Source organism: Mustela lutreola, chromosome 16, assembly GCF_030435805.1.
Source record: "Mustela lutreola isolate mMusLut2 chromosome 16, mMusLut2.pri, whole genome shotgun sequence".
Lineage (NCBI taxonomy): Eukaryota > Metazoa > Chordata > Mammalia > Carnivora > Mustelidae > Mustela > Mustela lutreola.
The window spans coordinates 42153819-42176896 of record NC_081305.1 but is presented as its reverse complement, the minus strand read 5'-3'; the positions used below and the strand labels follow the sequence as shown (position 1 = coordinate 42176896).

Sequence of the window (23078 nt, the reverse complement as noted above, 5' to 3'; positions counted from 1 at the left end):
GTATGATTTGTTCTGGCCAATAAAATGTGAGCAGAAATGATGTGCATGTCCCTTCTGGCAAAGACTACAAGAGCCAGTGGTATCACCTTCTTCTTTCTTCTTTGTGTCACTGATAACCAGAGATGTTTCCAATGGTGGCTTCTCCATCAGCTTAGGTCACATCATTGCTCCCAGGTGACCTATGATAAGCACGAGGTATGACTGCAAACATACCCTTACCATTGTAAGCCACTGAGATTTTGTAATTATTTCTGTCACTTTTCAGCCTGATATAGGGAATGAGGAGCTGAGAAGCTTTTTGGAAAGCCTGGTGGAGTGGGCTCTAGGCTAAGACTTTGCAGATGATTTCCAGAACCTGACTCTGGAGAAAAATTTGCCTCCACTCCTGTGTGCTGCTTGTTGATACTCACAAGATCACCACACCAAGCAATTCCCCGTGACCCCAGCTGGTCGTCCTACAATTCAGTTCAATTCTCACATGCACCAGAGTGAACGCGGAGCCCAGAGGGGAATGGATGGGTCCCATGAGGCTGCCCCTCCCCCCCTTCTGACACCCCTGGATCGTAGGTCCCAGGTTACCCACAGCTTCTGTCAAATGTGACTACAAATTGGGGGTTTCCATGGTTCCCCCACCTTGGATTTGATTATTTGCTGGAACGGCTCATAGAACTCAGGGAAACACTTCTGTTTACCAGTTTATTATTATCATTATTGCTTACTCCAGAACTTCATATAAGTGGTAGTATTAGGAGTGAAAGTACCTGCGAGCTTTGGTACCCGGCTCCTTTCACTCAGGCTAATGCTTCTGCGAGCCCTCCTTGTTGCTGCCATGTTTCGTCGTGAGCCGTATTCCTTCTCAGCATATGCCACAGTTTGTATCCACTCACATGTGTGTGTGTGTGTGTGTAATATACACATGAATGACCTGCCCCACCATGGGTTAGGCCTCCAATTAGCAGCTGGTGGCTATCAATCAAAAATATTTTTACCCCCATACGTATATATCATACTACATACATCACAAATATAATATACTTGTATCCCATGTAATATGTCTATGCATATACATAGTATATATCACACATGTCCATATGATATATATCACATATAATACATGTTTGTTTTCAAGGGATTTATCCCATTTATTTTTTACTTGAGAGACAGAGACAGGAGAGTGAGCGCAAGCCAGGGGAGGAGCAGAGGGGGAGGGAGAGGGAGGAGGAAAGAACCTCAAGCGGGCTCCATGCTGGGCATGGAGCCTGATGCAGGGCTTGATCCCAGGACCATGAGATCACGACCCAAGACGAAACCAAGAGAAGAGTATATAAAGAGTCAGATTATTTGGAGTGTACTCTGATGTTTTTCTTTTCTATTTTATTACTTTTCTATTTTTTCTATTTTATCTATTTTTTCTACTTTAGTTTCTTTTTTTTTTTCTGTCTTATTACTTTTTTATGCTACTCACAGCCCATGAAACTGGTTTCATAATCCATGAAGAGGCTGTGACCCAAGGTCTGTGAACTCTTGTTATGCAAGCCCCCGAGGACAGGACCTGGTCTCTGTACTTTGTCGTGATGGCCTGTACACCAGGGGAGTGGCCTTTGCCCTGGGCCCCACGCTACACAGGGCCTGCTCCAGCCTTATCCGGCGGAGCCCCTCTCCAGGGCCTTCAGGATGTGCCCACCAGAGTCTATGCCTTTCTTGACCCTGCTCGGGGTCCCCGGGACCCTGGAATTCCCTGCCCAAATGGCTTTGAGCCCTCCCCCTCCAGGGCCTGTGTGGCCTTCTTGATGGGCCTCCCCCTCCACCAAGAGGTGGCCCAAAGGCAGTCATTTGTAGTGGGGGGTGTGGGTAGAGTTCGGATGGGCAGGCTGGGGAGTCCACACTCGTGTGTGAGGCCCTTCACAGTGACAAGGGATCTGCAATGTAAAGAAAAGTAGGCCCCTGTGGGCTTGGGACTTCCATTTGCACTTGGCCAGTTTCCTACCAAGGTAAGGGGTGAGCTCACATCCAGACGCCAGGCTGGGGTCTTGAACTGCTGTGGGCCCAATCCAGTGCTGATGCTCCCACCAGCCAGAGTCCCCACGGCCTACCCTCCCATCCCTGCTGCCTCACACCAGCCAGGCTGTGTTCTCTGGGTTCCCTGCCTTGGCTTTTGAGTCTGTGGCCCCCTTCCTTCACTCCTCTGGGGGCCCATCCCCAGTCCCAGCTGCTTTTTTCCGCTCCCCAGTCACGAATGATCAGAGGCCATAGGCAAGGACCACAGTGCTTTACTTTTCATCTGAACACAATGGGTAACTTGGGGAGCAGTGCCCAGGGAGCTGGGCAGCCCTCTGGGTGGGCAGGGTAGGGAGGGGAGGGGCCTTGGGCCATCAGCCCCGGCTTTGGCTCCATCCGGGTCTTCCCTCTCAGGCTGGGCTTTATTGACTATTCTGTAGGCTTCGCGAGGGGAGGGAGGTAGCTGGGCACGGTGAGCCGGTGGGGACTCAGTCTTGGGGTGCCCATCGATTCAGTTGCCGGCCCCTACTTCCAATGGTCTCACCTGTTACGATTCCGGCATAGTTGGGGTAACCGCCTACACTTGCCACCTGTGGGTAAAGAAAAGGGTTCAGTCATGAGTTGGAATAACAGTGATTATCGCGTGTGCTCTGGGTGCTAGGGGTCAAGGCCTACTGACCCTGTCCCTCAGGAAGCTCCAGGGCAACCCTGAGCCAGAGATGAGGAGCACACAGGAAAAGAGCAAGTGCGAGGGCCCCAAGGAAGCAGCCTCCCACACACACAGAGGAGCTTGAAAACCCCTCTGAGCTTGTGTGTGATTCGTTCATTCAGCAAATATTTACTGCACACCTACTATGTGCCAGGCTCTGATCTTGGTACCGGGAGCACAGCTGGGGACAGGAATGAATAAAATCCCTGCCCTGCGAGAGCTAACTTTCTAGTAGTCCGGGAGACCGACAATGAGCAAAATGACTAAGTCAAGTGTACGGACAATGATATCAGATGGTGATGTGGGCTCAGAAGAAAACTAAAGCCAGGAGGGAAGCAGGGAGCCCAGGGGCCGGCGCCATCCTCACGGCATTGACTAGAGAGACCTCACTGAGCAGGTGACATTTGAGCACATTGAAAGAGGTGTGGGGGGAGCCACGTGGACATCTAGAGGAAGGGTGTTCCAGGCAGAGGGAATAGCCAGTGCAAAGGCCCTGAGGTAGGAGACAGGTGGGCTTAATGGACAATAGTGGAGGTCGGGGAACCAGACCAAAGTGAATGAGGGGGCGGATTCCAGAATACAAGTCTCCAGCTGCCACCTTTGCCTACTCACCTCTTTCTACTCCCCGCCAGGCTCACACAATCCCAGCCACCCCGACCTCTTCCTGTGGCTGCTGCAACATGCTCAGCTAATTCCTGCTTTGAACTTGCTGCTCCCTTTACCTGTTTTTTCAAATCGTCTTTCTCATCATCAAGTATCTGTTCTGACTTTATCTCTTTAGCCGGAGTGTCTCTTCCCATCCCTCCTGGCTTGTTATTCTGCTTTTTTTCCCTTCTGGCAATGTCCACTCTGCTCACTAATGCACTCGCCTGTTTACTGTCATCCCCCCACTGGATGTGAGCTCCCCAAGGGTGGGGACCGGGCACAGCATAGGCACAGAGTAGGTACCCACAGATGACTGTCCCCGGAACCACTGCCGGCCCCAGAGCTAACTTTCAGGCTCTGCCCTCACACAGACCTGGGTCCAGTCCTTCCCTGATTTTCAGGCGCTGCATGACCTTGGGCACACCCCTAGTTCTCTGAGCTTCACTCTTCCCACAGCGGTCTGAGTGGGGGATGGCGGGAGGAGAGGGGTGAGGACAGGCTCCAGTACAAGGTCAGGATCAACAAATGGCAGAGACAGTGTTTCTTGAGTTCTGGACTCGGTGGGGGGCAGGAGGCACCCGCCATCTCTTCTCACCACTGCTAGTGTTCTGCCTCCCACCTCAGACAGAAAAGGATGTGGCTGTGTGTGCTTTCCTGATGGGGAAGTTGGGCAAGAGAGGCAATAACACTTGATGTAAGCTATATGGCTTCACGCAGAGCTTGTCAACGGGCGGCCTGTGTGTTTTAGTTCATCTGCAGCATTTTAAAAATTCATTTTTCTGCTCATTGTTCTCTCTCTGCCCCCATTCCCTATACAATGCTGGGCTCCATGCAACGCTGTCCCCAACCCCCAAGAGACGGCAACCCCTTGGCCCCTCGTCACCTAGCTGAGCCCTGGCTGGGAGGCCGTGGCCAGAGAGAGAGGTTTGGGTTTCAGATCCCTTCCCCCTCTGCTCCCTCCTGGTGGGATGGAGGGCAGGGGCATGCAGAGGCTGGAAACCTCTCCCTGGAGCCACGGAGCCACGACCCAAGCGAGTGGCCCCGTCTGCAGTTCTGTCTCCCACTAGTCCCTGGCGCCACCACTCCCTCCTGTCACCTCTCCAGGCTGTGGGGACACGGCTGCCCCTCCCCGTTGCTGTGCCATCCTGCTGCCACCAGAAGAACCACCCAGCTGAGCTCAGCCTACATCTCTAAGGGCATGTTTGGGCTAAGTCAATGGTGATCATTTTAAGCCATTGACTTCTTCCAGTGTGGTTTCTCCAGACACGTAGCTAATATGACCTGTTTAAAACAACTCTGCCTCAGGGAGGAGGGGCTTCAAGAACTGATCCCCTGAGTCAAAGTCCAAGCTGAAGCCTCCTCCCTCCCAGGCTTGGGGCCTCCCCCAGCTCTGAGTCTTACTCGTGAGGATGACAATGCCGGTGATGAACAGCACAGCTGCGACCAGCAGCCCCCGCTTCCGGAGAGTGTATTCATCTGCAGAGAGAAAAGTGGAGTAGAACAAGAGGGGCCTCCCTCCCTGCCTCTTCCCACTCCTCCCATGGGTAACTTACCATAAGAGAAGGGGTTGTCCTCGCTGGAACCTGGGGGGACAGACAGGGAGCAAGTCAGTGTTCAACAAAAATTGTGGAGTGAAGCAGTGAATGACGGAGACGGTAGGGAGGGAGGGAGGAGGACCTGGGCCTCAGCCTTGGGATGCTTAGAACCAAAGCCTCATACAACGCACCACATGGCTCCCACCTCCTCTCTACCTCAGCTCCTCACTCCAGTGCTCACCTCTACGGCCACCCCACTAGCAGCTGGACAAGGCCCCTCTCACCTCAGGGCCTTTGCACTGGCTGCTGCCTCTACCTGCAACACCCCTGCCCAGACATCCACATGACTCCCCCTCAGCTCCTTCTCAGAGAGGTCTCCCCAGCCCTCCAGTCACCTCTGCCCATAATGCTACTTTATTTCTCTTGATAGCAGCTTTAAACTACCTGATAGATAATTCTTATAACTCTTATTAGTGTCTCTATCCCCCACAAAAATGGGGAAGAGATTTCCCAAGAGAAGAGATTTTTGTCGGCTTTGTTCACTGCTATCTCTCTGATACCTAGAACACAGCAGGTGCTCGTCAATGTGTTTTGAATGAATGAATGAACTCTCTATGTGACCAATCATTTCTACCCCTTCAGTGGGGCTGGCTGGGCAGGAAGTGGAAGATAAGATCACAAAGGGACAGATCAAGGTATCCCTGAAACAGAGCTCCCTTCCTGACCCCTAAACTGATCTCAGAAGCATGAGTAAGTACAGCTGAGACCAGAAGAGCCCCTCAACTGAGCCCAGATGAAATCTCCAAACTGCAACCTTGGGAGCTACATAAATGGTTGTTATTTTAAGCCAGTGAACATCACAGTGGTTTGCACTGGGCAATCATTCATGGATTCGTTTGTCTATCCAGACATTTATTGGACGCCTACCTTATAGCCCCCTCCTTCCAGCCTTGAACTCATGTATCCACCCAACACATGTTTACGGAGGACTATTTCATGCTGGGCATGGTTCCAGGTGCTAGAAATACACAGGGTATAGGAAATTTCCTGTTTCCAGTCTGGGAAGGGAGTTACTGACCAGTCGGCCCGAGGATAGGGTCTGGCCTGCCGCCTTTGCCTGGAGACTGCCTTTTGGAGACCGTTGTGCCTTTACTGGGTTCAGCTGAGGGTGTGGCTAGATGGTGGCAGAGGGCAGAAATGAGTTGTGGAGGAGACAAGGAAGACAATCCCTTCCTGGGATCATGACCTGAGCCCAAGGCACCCGCTTAACAGACTGAGCCCGCCAGCTGCCCCACCACCTCACTTCTTAAGTATGAACCGACAGGCAAGGGTCACGAGATGTTTGGGAAAGCCTTGGCCAAGGGAAGGCTCAAGCCAGACTGGCAGCAAGGACAGACACATGGAAACCACAGAGAACGTAAAGGACTGTGTGCTGTGCGGGGCTCAGACACACTGGTCCTAGAGAGCCTGGGCTCACATTCTGGTTCTGCAGCTTTGGGCTGTGTGGCACAGGGCTAGCAGAGGAACCTCTCTAAGCCCCAGTTGCCCTCCTATAAAATGAGGTTTTGACAGTTCCTACCACGCAGGGGGCCATGAGCACTGAATGAGTTAACATGGGAAAGCTTAGCACAGTGCCTGCCACAGAGCAAACTCCCCTGCTGCTGTCACCCTAGAGCTGGCTCTCCTCCTAGGAGCAGCTTCCCCTTTCTTTGGGGTGGGAGGGCCTGCTCCCGCTTTACCCAGTCCATCTGGTTCTATTGTAACACAGGCCACAAGGGGGAGCATGTGACCCAAGCTCCTTCTTCCCTGGGAGGAGGGCTCTGGTGAGCCAAGGCTCTAAGGTGCCTTTTACCACTTGATTTCATGACCTCCTCAGCCCAACTGAATTTCTCTCACGCATATTCAGGAACATGATATCATAACACAGAGTAACTCGAGTCAACACGGACTCACAACAAATGAATCTAGAGATGTGAGAATGTTTTCTCCATTGGGAAGAGTGGACACAGTCACTACACATCCCTGTACCTCCATTTTGGTGGAAAATAGAATAGTTCTCTTCTCTAAGACATTTTATTTCCATCCATGGTAAAATTGCTTTAATAGATAGGCTCTGTCAGAATCAGATGCTTCACTGCCATCCCTGGAAAACTACAATGATTATAAAAATCCACAAGGGGAATGACATGGCCTTGGAGGTGATGCTCTTGTGCAGTGCCCAGTCTGCACAACTGTGCATGCATGTCAGCCTGGGAATGATCCAAGCTAAGGTACCTTCCAGATGGGGCTGCTCTTCAAATATGGGTCACACAGGAATGGGAGACCACCTGCTGACTTCCCCTCAGCTCAGCGTCCTTTCCCATGCCTGTTAACTGACTCACTGTTCCTGAGGGGAACTACTTCTTCCCTGACTCTGGTCTTTGCAGTGCAGACAGGGGTGACCCTGCTCTCCAGCCCCAGAGTGGGCACAAGTCTCGGGTCTAACCAGTCAGAGCAATCCATTTCCCTGGCTCCCTTGCCAAAGGCCATATGTGGGCGTGTGACCCCAGCTGGCCAGTGAGTGTCAATTCTATGCCTTGGGCTACAGGTGAGAAAGAGATGTGCTCTATCTGCTGGGTTTATGACTTAAATAGAACTATAGGACTATATTTGCCACCAAGAGGGGAAAAGAAACTTGAGAACTTAAGAACATAGACAACAGAGCTGAGAAAGAGAGAGCAAGTCAGTTATGATGGCAATCCTTGAGGACCTAGATCCACCTATTCCTGAAATCCTATATTGGGACTTTACAGAACACATATAGCCAATAAATCTATTTTACTTTTAGTTGTGTTTGCAGTATTTTGCAAGTGAAAAGCTCCTGCTCTAACATGAAGAGGTACACAAAGGAAACATCTACATCCACATTTCCAGGTGCCAGCCCTATAAAGGAACCTGAAAAACAAAATTCCATCAGGTTTGGAGAACACTGTGTACAACAAGCTCCTGTAGGGAATGCTTGCTGCAAATGAGTGTTAATAGGACTCCAAGAAGTCCCGCCAAAAAGAAATGTGTTTAACTCAGAGTTTCCCAAACACCTTTGACCGCAAATCAAAACAGAGTTTTTTGAAAATGTATGAACAATTCCCCAAACAGGTGCTCTGAGAAATGTACCTGGGGAACTGTTGACCCAGATAGAGAATTAAACAAAATTTGTATGTTGCCTTTCTAGTCCCAGGCCATACCTTCTGGGCCGGTCTTGCCTGTCCTCGGATCTGTGGTTAGGGGCGGGTACACTCCGGTCGGTTGCTGGGACTCCATTTTCGGGGTCTGGATCTCCTCCTCCTGCTCTCGTGTTGTTCCTACTCAGGTCAGATGAGTGAGGGAAGGGTGAGCAATGAGTAAAACAGGGGCTTGCAGATCCATAAAACATCAGAGGGCCCTCTCCCCCTCCTCTGGTTCGCAAAAATCAGGGACGGTCATGTTGCAGCTGTCACAGTGCAGGTGGGAAAGGGGGACACTGGCCTGGGGCTGGCGGTAGGGTGAATCTGCACAGCCACTTCCCAAGAGGCTTTGAAAACACATGTCGGTGTTCGTGTTCTTTGTCCCATAGCGTTGTGGGTAAACGCCGACATCCGGGACCCCCAGTCCCACCTCAGTCCCTGACTTGTTGTGACACCTCAAGTTATTCTGAGCCTGTTTCCTTGCCTGTAAAGGAAGGCTGTTCTATTTCAGAAGGTTTGGGTGAGGATTGAGTGAGTGAACGCAGGTCAGATAGAAACATGACCAATATATCATAAGCGTTGATGGGGTTTGCTTAAGGAGGAGGGAACGAGGTTGCCTATTGCGTTGCTGGGTGTAGGAGAGAAGACTAATATGTTCACAAGAGGTGCAAGTTTTCCTTAACCGCGCGCAGACATCCAAGCGGAGTACCAGACAGCAGTGCAAAAGAACAAGACCAGTGGTTTATACAGGAATGTGGGGAGAGCCTCCAAACATACTGTTGAATGGGGGGAAATAGCAAGTTGCAGAACAATAATCATTTTGCAAACGACCAGCTCACAGGAACACGCTCCCCAGTCAGGATATTTTCTGCAGGCAATCCCCCTGTGGTCCAACATCTCTGGGGGGCTACTCCCCAACCAGCGCCAGCAGTGGGGGCCTCTTGGAGACGGTGGGGAGAGAACAAAATGGGGGATGATGGACCATAGGATTTCATCCCGCCTATAATATCTGTATCACTTCTAAGCAGAATGTGTGCACGTACTATGGTATCATTAAATATTCATGGAGAAAATCGGGGAGAACTTTTTGAATGATACTCCCAGAAACAATTCAAAGCTCGCTTGAAAACTCAAAAAAGGCAAAAGATACAGAGATTAAAGGAAGGAAGGAATGGCTTTGGCCCCTGGGGAGTTGCCGGAGTGTTTGCAAAGCTCTGATCCTTGAGCTGGGTGCCGGTTACGCAGGGGATCGATTTAGAGTGATCTGCTTTAGTTCTATGTTTATGGGTTTTGTATTTTTCAGTCTGCATATTCTTTTTCACAATTTCGAAGGATTTGTTTCTAAAGAAGCGGAGGTGGGTGGCTGGTTGTCCCACCACAAAGTAAGACAGAGGGTTCAGAGCTGGGGGACCAAAATGAGTAACCAAGGACCGGGAGGGTCATGTGGGAGAGAAAGAAGAAGAGGGCTCCATCCCAGGCCCATGGTCCCGCCCCCTCCTCCACTCACCACCAGTCTGCAGGCTTATCTGAGGGGTGGGCTTGGGTTCTGGGTCTGCATCTGGAGTCCAGAAACATGGAAAGAAGAGAGAGAAGATGTGGAGAAGGTCTATGGGTAGAGGAACTGGGGGATTTCTGTAGCCGTTCAATTTTTATAAAATTGAGATGACTTAATTAACCGAATCACTTGCTAATGTCCCAACGGCCTCGCCCACACCTGCCCTGCTTCAGCCTTCTCCTCCCACAGATGCATATGCCCCTACTCAGAACTCAGCCACCTCTGGAAAGAGCCCCCTGGAACTTCCCTTATGAACCACCATTCCCTGAGTCTGGGTCCACTTCATTCAGTGAGGCCGGCACCAGTCTTATTGGGGTTGGAACATGAGACTGGGGTCTGGTCAATCACATTTGGCCTGTGGCCACAATGATCAGCTCATGGCTGGACTTGTCACCTGAGGCCAGTCAGGGATGCTCAGTTGTGGGAATTTTGCTGGATTGGGGAAGGGGAAATCCATTTTCCTCTGGCTTCCTAACAGGACGGACGGAAGCCTCAGGTCTCTAGGGGCCGTCTTGATCTCATAAAAGGATCGTCCAGCCAAATCAGAAAAGATAGAACCAAGAGACTGAGATAGGTTCCTGATAGCATCATTTGAGCACCTAGACCCAGCCATGCCTGAAGGCCTCTCACCAGACTTTCTGATTGCACAAATCCAAAATTCTTAAGCGGTCAGAGCTTGAGATTTTTGTGGCTGTTGTTATTTGCAGTGACAGGATCTTGACAGATCTATCTCTCTTTCCTCACCTGGGGCTGGTGTCAGAGCACGAACATTTGATTGGTTTGGGTCTGCTGGAGAAAAAACTGTGGCCTCCTTCGATATCTGTCCTGAGAAACCAAGAGCAAGGAGTCAGAGAGGAGCCTCTTGTCCCGCTTCTCTCATCAAAATTCCACCTTGCCCTCCCCTCTGAAGCTGTGGGCAGTTGCTCAGGACATACTGGTGAAGCAGCAGACAGACAGACAGACATTTGAATAGTGATATCCATCCATGGTCCTGGAAGTGTTTTAAGAAACGCTGATGCCCAGCACTCCTTCTCCAGCTCCTCTCCCTTGCCCAGACTTGTGGGAAAGGAGAGGTGATTTAGCCTCGTGAGCCCGGGTCCTAAAGTTAGCCAGGGCTATGGTCTCAAATTCTGTTTCCAGCGACTTCCTTCCTATGTGACCTGGAGCGGGTGAAGTCCTCTCTCTGAACCTCAGCTGTCTCACCTGCAAAGACGGCATACTACCTGAATCTGCTTCTCAGGGCTACAGACAGGGTTTTAGGACACAGCAGAGGAAAGGGTCTCCCCTACTCCCTGATATGCAGCCAGAACTGGATACAGCCACTGCTCCCGCCCTGGCCCAGCCTCACCCTCTCTGGCCTGGATACCCCCCCACCCAGAGCTCCCTGCCTTCATCCCTGCCCCCTGCAGTCTGCTCCCACTGGCAACCAGAGAGGCCCATCAACCCCTGGGTAAGGTCAAAGTGTTGCTTGTGCAGAGCCCTCTCCTTGCTCCTAATACAAGCCAAAGAACTTGTGGGGCCTGGGCCATCCCCCTCTCCCCTCCATCTGGTCCCCTGTCACCCCTCTCACCTCTCCTCTTCCTACCCTGCCCTTGCTCACCCCAGCCTAGTCACTTGGCCTGCGCGCTGTTCCTTGCACTCACTGGACAACACTCATCCCCCAGATGCCTGCTTGGCTCACCCCACCATGTCCTTTGAGTGTCAGCCTAAATATCACCTTCTAGCAAGGTCTTCTGGGGCCACCCCGTCTAAACAGTCCTCATTACTCTGCTCTGGTTTTCTCCATAGCACTTACCACCTTCTAGCATGCCATATAGTTTGCTGATGGATTGTTTATTGCCTGTCTTTCCCAGCTAGAATGTGAGCTCCTGTGTTATGTGATGCTGCTTCTCCCATGCATAGAATAAAGCCTGGCACACAGTAGCTGCTCAGTGAACACTGGTGAATGACTGAAAGAATACATGAAAACCATTTTAACAAAGACAAATGGGGCAGTTTATGACCCAAATTCTGGGGGCAAGAAAGATGGTTGTATCCCAGCCTCATTGCTCTCTAGCCTCTAGCACACGACACTTCCCTTTGCAGAGCCTCGGTCTCCTCACCCATAAAATGGGCCTGACCATATGCATAACAGGGTAAGGCTTAAGTTGAAATGAGTTCCCCTAGGCACCACAAGCCATGTAGAAAGCACCTGCAAATGCCCACCATGAGTACTGTCTTCTAGAAACCCTCCCCAGGGAGGACTGAGACAGTTCTTACTCTTGGACTGGCCCCAGCTCACCCCCTTTGCCTAATCGTGTATTACCCGGATTACTCGGCTGTCCCAGGAGCGGCTTTGCTGAGAGCCTAGGGTTCCTGGCTGCTCAGTAGAAAACTGACACCAGTCTCCCAGCCAAACCAAACTCAGTGAGTTCTTCTTGGAGGTGAAATGAAGATGCTCAGCAGGATAGGCTCTGGCCAGACTCATTGGAAGCGGCCACCCAGGTGCGAGGTGTCCAAAGAGGGTGTAACCCCGGTCCCCTCCACCAAGCCCCCACTTCCTGGTGCTGCCTCGGTAGGAGGGTAGAGACACAGGGCAGGCTATCGAAATCCACTGGGCGCCCGCCCACCCCCCACCAGTGTACTCAAGGTGGGGCACCCTGGGACAGAGTGGGGACAAGGGCTCAGCCTTACCTCTGGTGGGGAGAATCAGGCCAACGATGGTGAGGAGACACAGGCGACCAGAGGGCGACATCTATGGGGTGAGCAGGAGCTGGAGTCAGCCATGATGTCACTAGGCAGGACCTCCCCACACACACACACACATGCTGGTCCAGTGGGGATCCTGCAGTCCCTTCTTTACCCAGAGGAAGCACCTCTGGCTTCAAGGACACCCCCGCCAAGCCCCGCCAGGGCTTCAAGGAGAAGGAGGGCTCTAGAAGTGGAGGGAGGCCCCCAGCAACCACCCCCTTCTTCCATCTGCAGGCCCCCAAAGAAAACAAGAAGCATCAGACGGAAAGGGGCTTCCAGTAGCAACCACCGCACAGGGGCACCCCTGGGGCAGAGAAGAACTTACCCCACCAAGGCTGAGCCTACAAGGCACAGGAGTAGATCAGGAGGGCCCCGTGCCTCCCTCCGGGGCTGTCCCCAGAGGCTAGGAGTCAGCAAGGAGGGGAAAGAGGAAGAATGAGTAATGTGCTCCCGATCTCGAAGGAAAAAGTGAGCTGGTGTTAGGGGCCTCACTGCCTCAGGGACAATAGAGCAGGATGCTGGGCACCTCTTGGAGACCCGACTGGAGAGGAATGGCAGAGAGCTGGGGAGACTGAGGCCCACGGGCAGCCCGCAGCCCACCGTAGTGCCCGAAGAGCAGGCGCGGAGACTGGAGCATGAGTAAAGAGGAAGAGAGGCACGAAAAGAGCAGTCCTCCAGGCACCTGAGCCCGGCCCCTGAGCAGAGGGGAGGCGGGCGCAGGCGGATCGGAGGAGAGACTTACGTCAGAGCCGGGGGTCCCAAGCCGGCAGCCTCGTGGACAGAGGGCAGCGGCGGTGGCTGCGTCCCGGCGGAGGGTGTGGCCAGGGGAGAGCTGGCGGGCGGGGACCGAGACGGGCTCAGTCATTTCCTCTCGGGTTTCCTGGCTTCAGAGCCCGCGGTGGGAGCAGGAGGGGGAGACGCTGAGGGCGATGGGGGGCAGGGGTGAGAGGCCGGTTAGTGGCCTCCACCCACCCGCTGTGGGGAGGAGGGCGGGAGAGCACCGGCAGGTCTCGGTGGGTGGGAAACCTTTGGGGAGGCAGGGGAGGTGGGCGGGGTGTCTACTCTGGTGGCGGGGGCGGCGGGGAAGCGACGGGAAGGGGCAACTGGGAAGGAGGCGCGGAGCACGGGAGGGGAAACTCCCGGGTCTCTGAGACTGGGGAGGTCACTGGGGCGCTGGGGGAGGGGAGGAAGAAGGAGGTGGCAAGCCTGGGGACGGGAGAGAGTTCCCCCAAGGTTCAGTTTTGCCCTCTCCCCCATTTTGTCCCCACAGATGAGAACTCACAGACAGAACAGGGGAAAAAACCAAGTGCACATTTATTAAGCTCAAGACAGAGACTCCAAGGGTGCAAGGAAACCGATCTTCGGAGGGGAGACAGGGAGGTGCAGGGGAGCAATACGTGGGCATTCTGGGGGGCTGGGGCTGGACTCCTGGACCCCAGGAGCTGGAGGCCTGAGTCCCTGGGTCCGGGATGCAGACGGGCTCTTTGGGGGGTCATTGCCAAGACCTGGGGAGGGGCAGCGGGGTGCAGCCGCACCAGCCTCGGGTGGGTGAGGCGGCTCATTCGGGGGAGCGCTCCCCGGCGCAAGGCTGGGGTCCCCACCGCCTCCACCCGGTCCTCAGGCTTCTGCACTCAGGCAGGGACAGCAGTGGAGGTGCCCAGGGCTGGTTTTACACGCCACCACCTCCAGGGGCTGGGGACCGGGGGTGGGGGGTGGGTGGAGACAAAGAGAGACACAGAGACAGTGTCAAGAGAGCTGTGGTCACCCACACTGGGCACCTGTGCAAGCAGCCTCTTCCCACAAACCAGTGCCCCCTTCCCCCCATCCTCCCATGGAAACCAGACCCCCAAGAACTGTCTCCCTGAGCTAACACTGGGAATGTTTTGCCTCCCCACACAATGATTCCTTTAGGGACACCTGTGTGGCTTTTGTCCTGCCCCACAGGACACTGTCATGGAGGGGAGCATACTTTTGATGAGGCTGGAGACCCCTGGCCCATCTTGGGACCTTCTGGAATGTCCCCCCTGCTAGAAGGAAATCTCCATGCCCCTCCTGGGTCCCCAGCCTCCTCCTATACCCCCATCCTAGACACACACCCTATTTCCCCAATGTTTGGACACAGTTGGAATTCCTCTGTGTCCCACCCACTGGGGACCATCAGGCAACTGGAGTGGGTCACAGTCCTGGGCATATTCTGAGACCTTGCCCCAGGTACTAGCGCCACCCACCCCACCCCACCCCCGCCGCTGTCATCCACAAACACCCCCCCCCTTAGGGTTTTTAAATGTCATGAAAAGAACACAAAACAAAACACATCAAATTCCACACAAAATCCCCCCAAGCACAGAGTACCCCAAGACCCACTTTTTAGTTCTAAGCCTTTCTGTGAGAGGCAGAGAGATTCCCATTTCTGATTTTCATAAGTCCCTGGAAAGGATGCAGTTCCACTAAAAACAGGTCAGGATATTTTTACATAATTCGAATTAACACCCCCAAGGAGTCCCAATCTCTCATCTGCAGCTTATTCCCTCCTACATCCTAATCTCTGTCCACCTTCCACCCACCTGCACCGCCTCCTTCCCCACCCCCCTCACTCCCTCACACCCCCACACCCTCATACTCCTGACCTCTCCATGCCCCCACCCCCTCCATGGCCCCCACCCCTTTTCCCCACCCTTCACTCCCTCCACACTCTTCACCTCTCCACACCTGCCACCCCTTCTGTGGCCCCCCACCCCGCAACTCTTCCATCCCCTTCATCCCCTGTACTCCCCCTCCACTCTCCACCCCCCACGTACACCCCCTCCATCCTTCTCACACTTTATTCCCTTCCTGTACTTTCCATCTCATACTCCTTCCATCCCCATATTGTCTTTTCCAAAATCAGTTTTTAAAATCTGTATTCTATGCGTCTCTCCTTTGGTTATTTTGATACAATTATCCAAAAACCCTTCCCTCCTTTCCTCCCTCCTCCTTCCCCCTCTCCTCCCTTCCCGCCTTCCTTTTTCTTTCTTTTTCCGTCTTTTAAAGTAATCTTTTCCCCCAATGTGGGGCTCGAACTCATAACCCTGAGATCAAGAGTCACAAGCTCCCACCAACGGAGCCAGCCAGGTGCCCATCTCCTTCCTTTTTCTTGATCATTTCATCCTTGGTCTTCCCAGCTGAACAATAAGGTCTGGGAAATATCCCATTCCCCCCCCCCACCCCTCCTGTAGTGCTCAGCTCTGTCCCTAATCCGAATGCTGTGGCCCCGCCTCTCTTCACAGACTTGTGGCTTTCTCCCCTGGAGAATTAGTTCATCCTTGCTTTCCCGGAGCTTGTCTGCTTGTTTCTGGGAAGCTTCAGTGGACTCTAGGACGTTCCCCACACCCCACTGACTCCATAGGTTACCCTCTTCCATCCGAGGGGCCTCAGCTCCCACTGCGGTTGGCCCATCCATGCATGGGTGGCATCATTCTCGGGGGACATCCAGTGCCACCCCTCTTCCCCAACTGCCCCCATTCCCCTTCCTCCCCCTCACCTGAGGAGGGCAGCTCCGACTTACAGGATTTGCACGTTGGGCTGCGGAAGCAAAGACCAGAGAGAAAAGCATCAAGAAATCCAATAGCCACAGGCTTTCTGGGAAAGATGGGGGGACCCTGGAGCCCTTCTGTTAGGGAAATACCCCTGCACCCCAGGCTGCTCCCGCCCCTCTCCTCTCTCTCCCCGCTGCTGCCAGACCTCTCAGACCTGGAGTCCGCCTTCCTGCACTTGACCTTCTTGCCTGTGAGGAGACAGATAGACACAACGAGGCAGGACGTAAGAGTCTGGATGAAAGCCAGCAGGGAAACTGTAGGTGCCCAGGGATCCCAAGGCAGCCCCCTTGGCGGCGCTCTGAAGCCCAGGAAAGGGTCACACTTACTGATAATGATGAGGATGCCCAGCAGGAACAATATGGTGGCCAGAGTCATGCCCACTGTCTGCACAGTGTCATAGTCTGGGGGAGACAATGGGGGACATCAACATGGGAAGCACCTCAGCCCTCCCTGGAGCCTCAACCTGGCTTCAAGGCTGCCTGGCCAGGGGCCCAGGGTCTAGGGATGCTGCGGGCTGTGCTGGGGGCTCCCCCAATGGGCTAGTGTGAGGATGGAGAGCAGGAGCTCAGGAGCTCCCTTGACTTCTTTACCCTGACTCTTCCCTAGATGCTTCATGTATACAAAAAACCATCCTCTACATCATAGAGGATGTACAAAAAACCATCCTCTACATCATAGAGGCTGATGTAGATCATAGATTTCTGAACTATCTCAGCAAGCAACCTGCTCTGTGGTCTCCCCGCACCCCAGACACAGGGATCCTGCTAATACCTGAGTCAGATCAGGGTCCCCCAGCTTGGAGTCCCCACCCCACCCTGGCTTCCAGTGCATTCTGAGGAAAAGCTGCAGTTCCTTCTCAGACCTCACCCCACTCCACTTTCTGCCTCAGTCCCCTCCCCCAGGCATCCTGGTCTCTCTGCCATTCCTGGAGCAGATCAGGTATGGTCCTACCTCAGGGCCTTTGAATTTGCTGTGCCCTCTGCCTGAAAGCTCTCTCCCCGCCAATATTCCCACCTTACCAATTTCTGGGCTTTATTCAAATGTCAGTGAAAGCTTCTCTGAAACCTTGTCTATTTGGAATTTCCCATTCTCTCCCTAGCACTTTATAATCTCATTCTTTCCTGTATTTTCCTTCATAAGAAGCATTATTGTCCAAAATGCCACAGTAAATATGATTGATCCTTGAACAACATGCAGGTCCCCTTAGATGTGATGTTTTTTCAATAAATATAGTATAGCACTGTAAATGTATTTTCTCTTCTTCATGATTTTTTTTTTGGGGGGGGGGTAAGCTCTACACCCAACTAGGGGCTCGAACTCATGACCCTGAAACAAGAGTTGCATGCTCTACTGACTGAGCCAGTCAGGCGCCCTTCTTCCTTATGATTTCCTTAACAACATTTTTTCCTCTAGTTTCCTTCATTGCCAGAATGCAGTACATAATACACATAATATACAAAATATGTGTTAATCAACTGTGTATGTCATCGGTAAAGCTTCCAGTTAACAGCAGGCTATTAGTAGTTAAGTTTTGGGGGAGTCAAAAGTTACATGTGGATTTTCAACTACATGGGAGGCTCGGAACTCGTCATCCCCACGTTGTTCAGGGGCCAATTGTATTTATTGAAATATGAATTTATAGAACACCCACTCTGTACCAGCAGTGTCCTGGCCTCTGCCTCAGGGAATTGGCTTTCGTATTGTGACAAAACAAGGGACAAGATAAAATGAAACATCTGGGCCATGTGACTATGACTAGATGTGTCTGTGGCTCGTGTTGGCAGAGAGTCAGGAAGGGCCTCTCCCAGCAGAGCAGTCAATATTTTATCTGAGCCCTGAAGAAGGAAAAGGAGCTTAGTCAGCTGTGTGGAGAGCTAGACAAGGAGCATTCCTGGTAGAGGGAACAGCACGTGCAAAGGCCCTGGGGTGGGAAAGAATTTGGCATATTGGAGGAACAGTACAAGTGAGCAAAGGGAGAGAGCAGAGGGGTGTTTAGAAAGGGAACCTGGGCCATGTCTGCTCAACTTGGGGGTAACTTCTTTAAGCTTCAGTGTCATGGGGATGATATAATGGCATCACCCAAGTAAAGCTTTCCACAAGCCTCATAGGTAGAACCTAATACTATCCCTTCTTTGCAGAAGAGCCCAGAGAGGACAAGTTACTTGCTCAAGGCCACACAGCTAGTGAGTGGATAAGCTAGGATTCAAATCCAGGCAGCCTGGCCTCAGAATTGTATGCTTCTCTGGTGACCACAATGTACCACCCCAGAGACATGATGAAGCGTAGATGAGGTCCAAAGTGGGTACCGCCCCCCACATCCCACCAAATCCAATTCTGCCCTCCAAGAGCCCAGCCGATGTAAACTGAAACCTCATGGTCACACGGCAAGTGGCCCAGCAGGTATCATGTTGCCAGGGCTGAAGCCACTTCAGCAATAACCTGTGGGGACCAGCAACCACCCCTCTTTCCAGCCCCAGGGTACCCTCATCACATCTACCACTCACCATAGTAAAATGGATCAGGTTCCTGAGGAACTGTGGCAAGGAAGACAGGAAAAGAGAGAGAGGGAAAACACATTTCAACACTGGGTTTCTTAACATTTTTGAGACTCCAGATGGGGCCACTGGTCCAATATTTTCTGGGTAGAAATCAGATAAAGATGTCCTTTGATCTGAATGATATAGCCTCATGCATGGCAAGACACAGGCTTGAAGCGTGGAGCATAGGCTGGATTCCAGTCCCCACTCACACCATTAGTCAGTACCTTCCCTTGTTCAGTGCACAACCCACCAAACTGTACATGGCAGTCCTGGAACTGCCTGTGGAAATCTGAGGCAAGCTACGGACTCATTCCTAAAAAACACATACACCTATCATTTGCATATGATGCTGGAGTTAACAGACTTCAATCCCACTGATAAACTGTTGAGTGTATCAGCTTCCCCTGAATACTCCCTAAAACTTCTCAGTTATTTGACAGCTCCCAAAAAATTAGGCACTGTGGCTACTATTCTCATCCACTCACTCCTGCCACTGAATCCAATGCAGAGGAATTGTCCTATAAAATACCCTATATTATATTACATATAATATATATTTTATGACTTATTTCTAAGACATCAATTTTAAGATTCAAAATTAATTTCATAATAGCTTTCTCAGTGTGTGTGAATATGTATGGAACTCTACCATACAAAACACACCCACCCATTAGAAGACTCATCCCAATTTCAGAAGTGTTAATGTGTGAATAAAATGTGTGTGTGTGTGTACCTTTCCCCATCCCCCACCTCCCTGTCCCAAACCATATTCCCCTTCGGAAGAGCTTAGACCACACTTCCCATTCAAAAAGCCCATCTTGATGGCTCCCTCATTCCTGACAGCTCTCAAGACATTCTGTCTTGTCTAGAGCTGAATTCTGCAGAGCATGCATCACTAGCTGAGGGGAACCAGCAATGTGAGGCCAATGCTAAGTACAGTCATCAGTTTTCTCTTCCAGGCTTGGGGAAGGATGGCAGCTTCCTTGACGCTGGGGGGTGGGGGGTGGGGGGTGGGGGGTGGGGGGTGTTTGGGGGGGGAGACCATGTGACTAATTCTGGCCAATGAATTGTGAGTGGAAGCATCAGGTGACTTCCAGGCTGGAGCATTTAAATGTTCTTACAAGAGCTCCCTTTTGCCTGTTGCCCCCGTGTTGCGAAGTTTTCTCTCATGAACAGAGACACCCCCCTGGGTCGACCTGCAATGGACGTATGGTATAAACGGGACTTCAACCTTGATTGTCAGAAGCCCCTGGAATTTTTGATAAAATCTTTACTATGGCACACTCTAGCTGACACATACAGATGGCACCCAGGCAAGACTCGGAATAGCACCATTTCTCATGTGTCAGTTTCTCCTTTGTAGTGCCCTGTCCGGTCTTCAAGGAGGAAGTCTTGGGTAGGTGTGGAAGTGTCTTTAACACCCTCTGCCTTGCTAAGCTCCCTCTTTTCCCATGAGGACACCATCCTTGGGCTCCCAGCCTTCAGCAGACAGTGATAACTCTGTAGAATTTTGTGACATTATCTGGTTTTCTCCTTTATTTACCTATCTAACCAGCATTTGATAGCACTGACTGCATGCCGGGTTCTGTTCTAAGCACTTCACAGGTGTTAACACACTTCCATCTACACAGCTGCTCCCTGATACGGGTGCTGTCTTCACCCTTATTCCACACAGAAGGACACTGAGGCCCAGAAACATGGAGTCACTTGTTAAAAATCGTGTTTATACTTGCCTTTAAGGCAAAAAAAAAAAAAAAGGTGAAATGAAAAGTCCTGATTTTCCATTTGTGATGGTGATATAAAATGAAGCTAATTAATTAAGCTTTGTCAAAAACGAATCCTTTAAAGGGAAAAAAGTAAATGTGAGGGTGGAGAACATCTAGATAGGGCAAAAATCGTCCTCGAAAGCATCAAGACGGAAAAACATTATTTTAGAGTCGCATGTGCTGTCTTCGCTCCCCCACCAGATGGGGAGGAAGTTTGTTTGACTCCTCTGCCATTAATCCTGACATTTATAAAAGTCTTTCTAAGAACTTTTCTGGAATGAATGAAAGAAACAATGCACACACGAGTGGGTAAGTGGGTGAATGAATGAAAGCCCCCGCTAGGCTGCAGGAAGCCCCATCAGAGGTGGAGCGGTTGGATTAGACTACTTTGTCTCCTGGGTTGCCAAATAGCCTGCCTTCCCAAACCATCAGGAGCCCACGGGGGGAGCACCTGGTCCAAAATCCTCTTTAGTTCATCCTGGGTGCCCCAGGCTCTACGCAGAAGTCCCTCTTCTGGTCCCTGCCGCCTCAGGAATCTGGTTTCTCAGGGGGAGACTGGGCTAAGGGTGGAGCCAGGAGGCAAGAGAAGAAATGTGCACCACTCCTGGCCAGTTGCCAGGGAGACATCAGGAAGGAGGTGGTTGCTATGGCAACTGGGGCATCTTCAGAGGTGAAGAGAGGTAATGGGTCCCGGCACCCCAGGCTGGGTGGGGTCCTGGGGGTTAGGTGTCTAATTCTGGGGCCAAACTTGGCTCCGTCTGCTCCCTTTGTATCTCTCAGTGTTGCCCTGCAGGGCTGGCTTCTGGCCAAGCGGAGGGTCCTTCTCAAGGATAGGGACCCAGACCCACAGGTTGTGCTCCTGCATCCCTTTTCTGTTTGCCCCCATCTCTCCCTCTTGCTTTCTGACAGAGTGGGAGAGGCCTCATTTCCCTCCCCCGTACTCCCCCCCCCCACCACACACAACTGATCCATTAATCAGTTTAAGTGGTGCAACACACAGCATGCTCTTCTTCCCCCCTCCCCCGGGGTTTCCCAAGACCTGCGGTCCCCTCTTCTGCTGTGACTGGGGAAAAGGAGGGGGTGGGGCTGAGGCGTCTGTCCTCCCACCTCGGCCCGTCTGCTGCCATCGATCCTGTTAACCACCATCTCTGCGAAAAGAAGCCCTGGGCTCCCGCCAGGCCCGCTGGCTCAGCCCTGCCCCCTCTCCCTAGGGTGGCTTCCAGCCTCTGCAGCCCCCCCCCCCGCCCTGCTTCAAATTCTGCAGATATGGCTCAGTGCAGCAGCCCCTGCCTGCCGGGAAAGGGGGCAGGGAAGGCGAGATCAGAGTGGAACTGGGGTTCCCTTCACCACCAGGGGCTCCTCGGCACCACCGGCCCATCCCCTCTGGCCCTGCTCTCAGTGCTGGAAACCCCACCCCCACCCCCATTAGAGCATTCTTCTCCTGGTTCCTCTGCAGAGACAACCTCAAGAAAGGGGGCTGTTAGGGGGCAGCCAGTGTTTAAGTGGGCGCATAACTGGGTTAAGGGGCGTGAGATATAAATCGCGCCGCAGCTGAATGGGGGTAAAGAAGGGACATCTGTGTGCACACCTGAGTGCACCTCCCGGACCAGACAACACCCCTGCATGCTGGCTGGAAAAGAGGGTCCCACCATCCATTCCTGCCCAAGCGGGGGCTCACCGCAGTGGCTCGGCCCCACCCCACGCTGCTCCTCCTGCTATCTCTCTCCCGCGCTGTGGGTCCATCTCTCCTCCTCCTCTGTGTCTTTCTCTATGCCTCTCTTTTTGTCTCTGATTTTCTCTCTCTCTGCATCCTTTTCTGTTGCTCTCCGCCTTCCCCTTCACTCTCAATCTCTTTCGGCATCTTATCTGTCTTCCCCCACGTCTCTGACTCTGGGTCCCCTGTCTCGCTCGCTCTCTCTTTCAGGCTTTCAATTTTTCACATTCCTTTCCATCTCCCTCTCTCTTCCGTCTCTTTCCATCTTTTTCTCACTTCCTTCAGCTCTCTACACCCTGTGTCTTTCCGTCCTTCTCCCTCCTTCCCGCGGAATCTGCCTGTCAGGGATTTCTGGAGACACCCACCATAAGAGCCCGCGCTGGAAAAGAGAGGCATATGCCTCCCCTCCCCCCACCTTGCCCATCTTGGAGACCCTGAAATTTGCGAGAGCCCCTGTGGTCGCAGACCCATCCGTTCCCACCCTCGAAGCCCGTCACTTGGCGTCCACTACCGCCGCTGTGCAGGACCAGCCGCCCGGTTGCCATAGCTACCGGTCCGCGCATCCTTTCTCCCGGGACTGCCGCTCTCCAACCGCGGGTCCCGCACAGGAACCACACCACCGGGAGGGGGTGTCCACGAGGCCTGGAGGGGCGCCAAGGGGTGCACTGCAGGGGCCTCCACCCATGGAAGGAACAGACATCCCCTTCCCCATTCCCTTCCCTTTTCAGTACTGGAATCTCCCTAGATCCTCTCCCCTAAGCGTTAAGATCCAGGACCCTCCCCACCAACCCGCTCGCCCTCTCCCCAGGCGGCGCTCACCCTTTGTAGGGGCCTGGGTCGGGGTCGCCATGCCGGGCCGGAGCAGGGGGCGGCTGGATGCGGAGACGGTGAAGGCGCGGCTGCAGCAGCTGGAAGCTGGACGGACTGATGTCGGGGGGAGATGGGGGGAGCCCTCGTGTGGGGGGGGCCGTAGCCAATGGGGGCCCGGAGAGCCCGCCCCCGTCCCGGCCACCCCCGCCCCCGCCCCCGCCCACTCCCGATGTCCCCGCCCCTTCCCCAAGGGTGGGGGCGCCCCCTGCCGGGGCCAAGGGGGCGCCCGAGCTTCCGC

The 23078-nt window shown here is 52.9% G+C and overlaps 2 protein-coding genes across 5 annotated transcripts; both read right to left on the bottom strand.

Annotated features, from left to right (window-relative positions):
• Positions 1-2252: 2252 nt before the first annotated feature.
• Positions 2253-13329, bottom strand: FXYD5 (FXYD domain containing ion transport regulator 5). 3 transcript variants are annotated; one of them, XM_059151954.1, is made up of 10 exons: positions 13118-13220; positions 12701-12778; positions 12319-12379; positions 10390-10470; positions 9598-9648; positions 8112-8228; positions 5966-6061; positions 4906-4935; positions 4754-4828; positions 2253-2588 (listed from the first exon to the last, which is right to left on the bottom strand). In XM_059151954.1, exons 3-10 carry the CDS (start codon positions 12377-12379, stop codon positions 2539-2541), a joined length of 561 nt encoding a protein of 186 aa, XP_059007937.1. In that variant the 5' UTR covers positions 12701-12778; positions 13118-13220; the 3' UTR covers positions 2253-2538. The 3 variants fall into 3 exon arrangements, with proteins under 3 accessions (XP_059007937.1, XP_059007935.1, XP_059007936.1); XM_059151952.1 differs by lacking the exon at positions 12701-12778 and having other exon boundaries at positions 13118-13315; XM_059151953.1 differs by lacking the exons at positions 5966-6061; positions 12701-12778 and having other exon boundaries at positions 13118-13329.
• A 343-nt stretch (positions 13330-13672) lies between these two features.
• On the bottom strand, positions 13673-22976 carry FXYD7 (FXYD domain containing ion transport regulator 7). 2 transcript variants are annotated; one of them, XM_059151958.1, is made up of 6 exons: positions 22790-22976; positions 18455-18484; positions 16277-16351; positions 16096-16138; positions 15896-15936; positions 13673-14067 (listed from the first exon to the last, which is right to left on the bottom strand). In XM_059151958.1, exons 1-6 carry the CDS (start codon positions 22818-22820, stop codon positions 14045-14047), a joined length of 243 nt encoding a protein of 80 aa, XP_059007941.1. In that variant the 5' UTR covers positions 22821-22976; the 3' UTR covers positions 13673-14044. The 2 variants fall into 2 exon arrangements, with proteins under 2 accessions (XP_059007941.1, XP_059007942.1); XM_059151959.1 differs by having other exon boundaries at positions 16105-16138.
• Positions 22977-23078: the final 102 nt, after the last annotated feature.

Excerpts from the sequence above, each read along its gene's own strand:
- FXYD5 (XM_059151952.1), bottom strand. The coding sequence starts at position 13,240 with ATGACTGAGCCCGTCTCGGTCCCCGCCCGCCAGCTCTCCCCTGGCCAC. Across the intron at positions 12,380-13,117 it reads TTGGGACCCCCGGCTCTGAC|ATGTCGCCCTCTGGTCGCCT; the intron begins GTAAGTCTCTCC and ends CTCACCCCATAG. Across the intron at positions 10,471-12,318 it reads CCTGATTCTCCCCACCAGAG|GACAGATATCGAAGGAGGCC; the intron begins GTAAGGCTGAGC and ends TTGGTTTCTCAG.
- FXYD7 (XM_059151958.1), bottom strand. The coding sequence starts at position 22,820 with ATGGCGACCCCGACCCAGGCCCCTACAAAGG. Across the intron at positions 16,352-18,454 it reads ACCTGATCCATTTTACTATG|ACTATGACACTGTGCAGACA; the intron begins GTGAGTGGTAGA and ends TGTCTCCCCCAG. Across the intron at positions 16,139-16,276 it reads GGGCATCCTCATCATTATCA|GCAAGAAGGTCAAGTGCAGG; the intron begins GTAAGTGTGACC and ends GTCTCCTCACAG.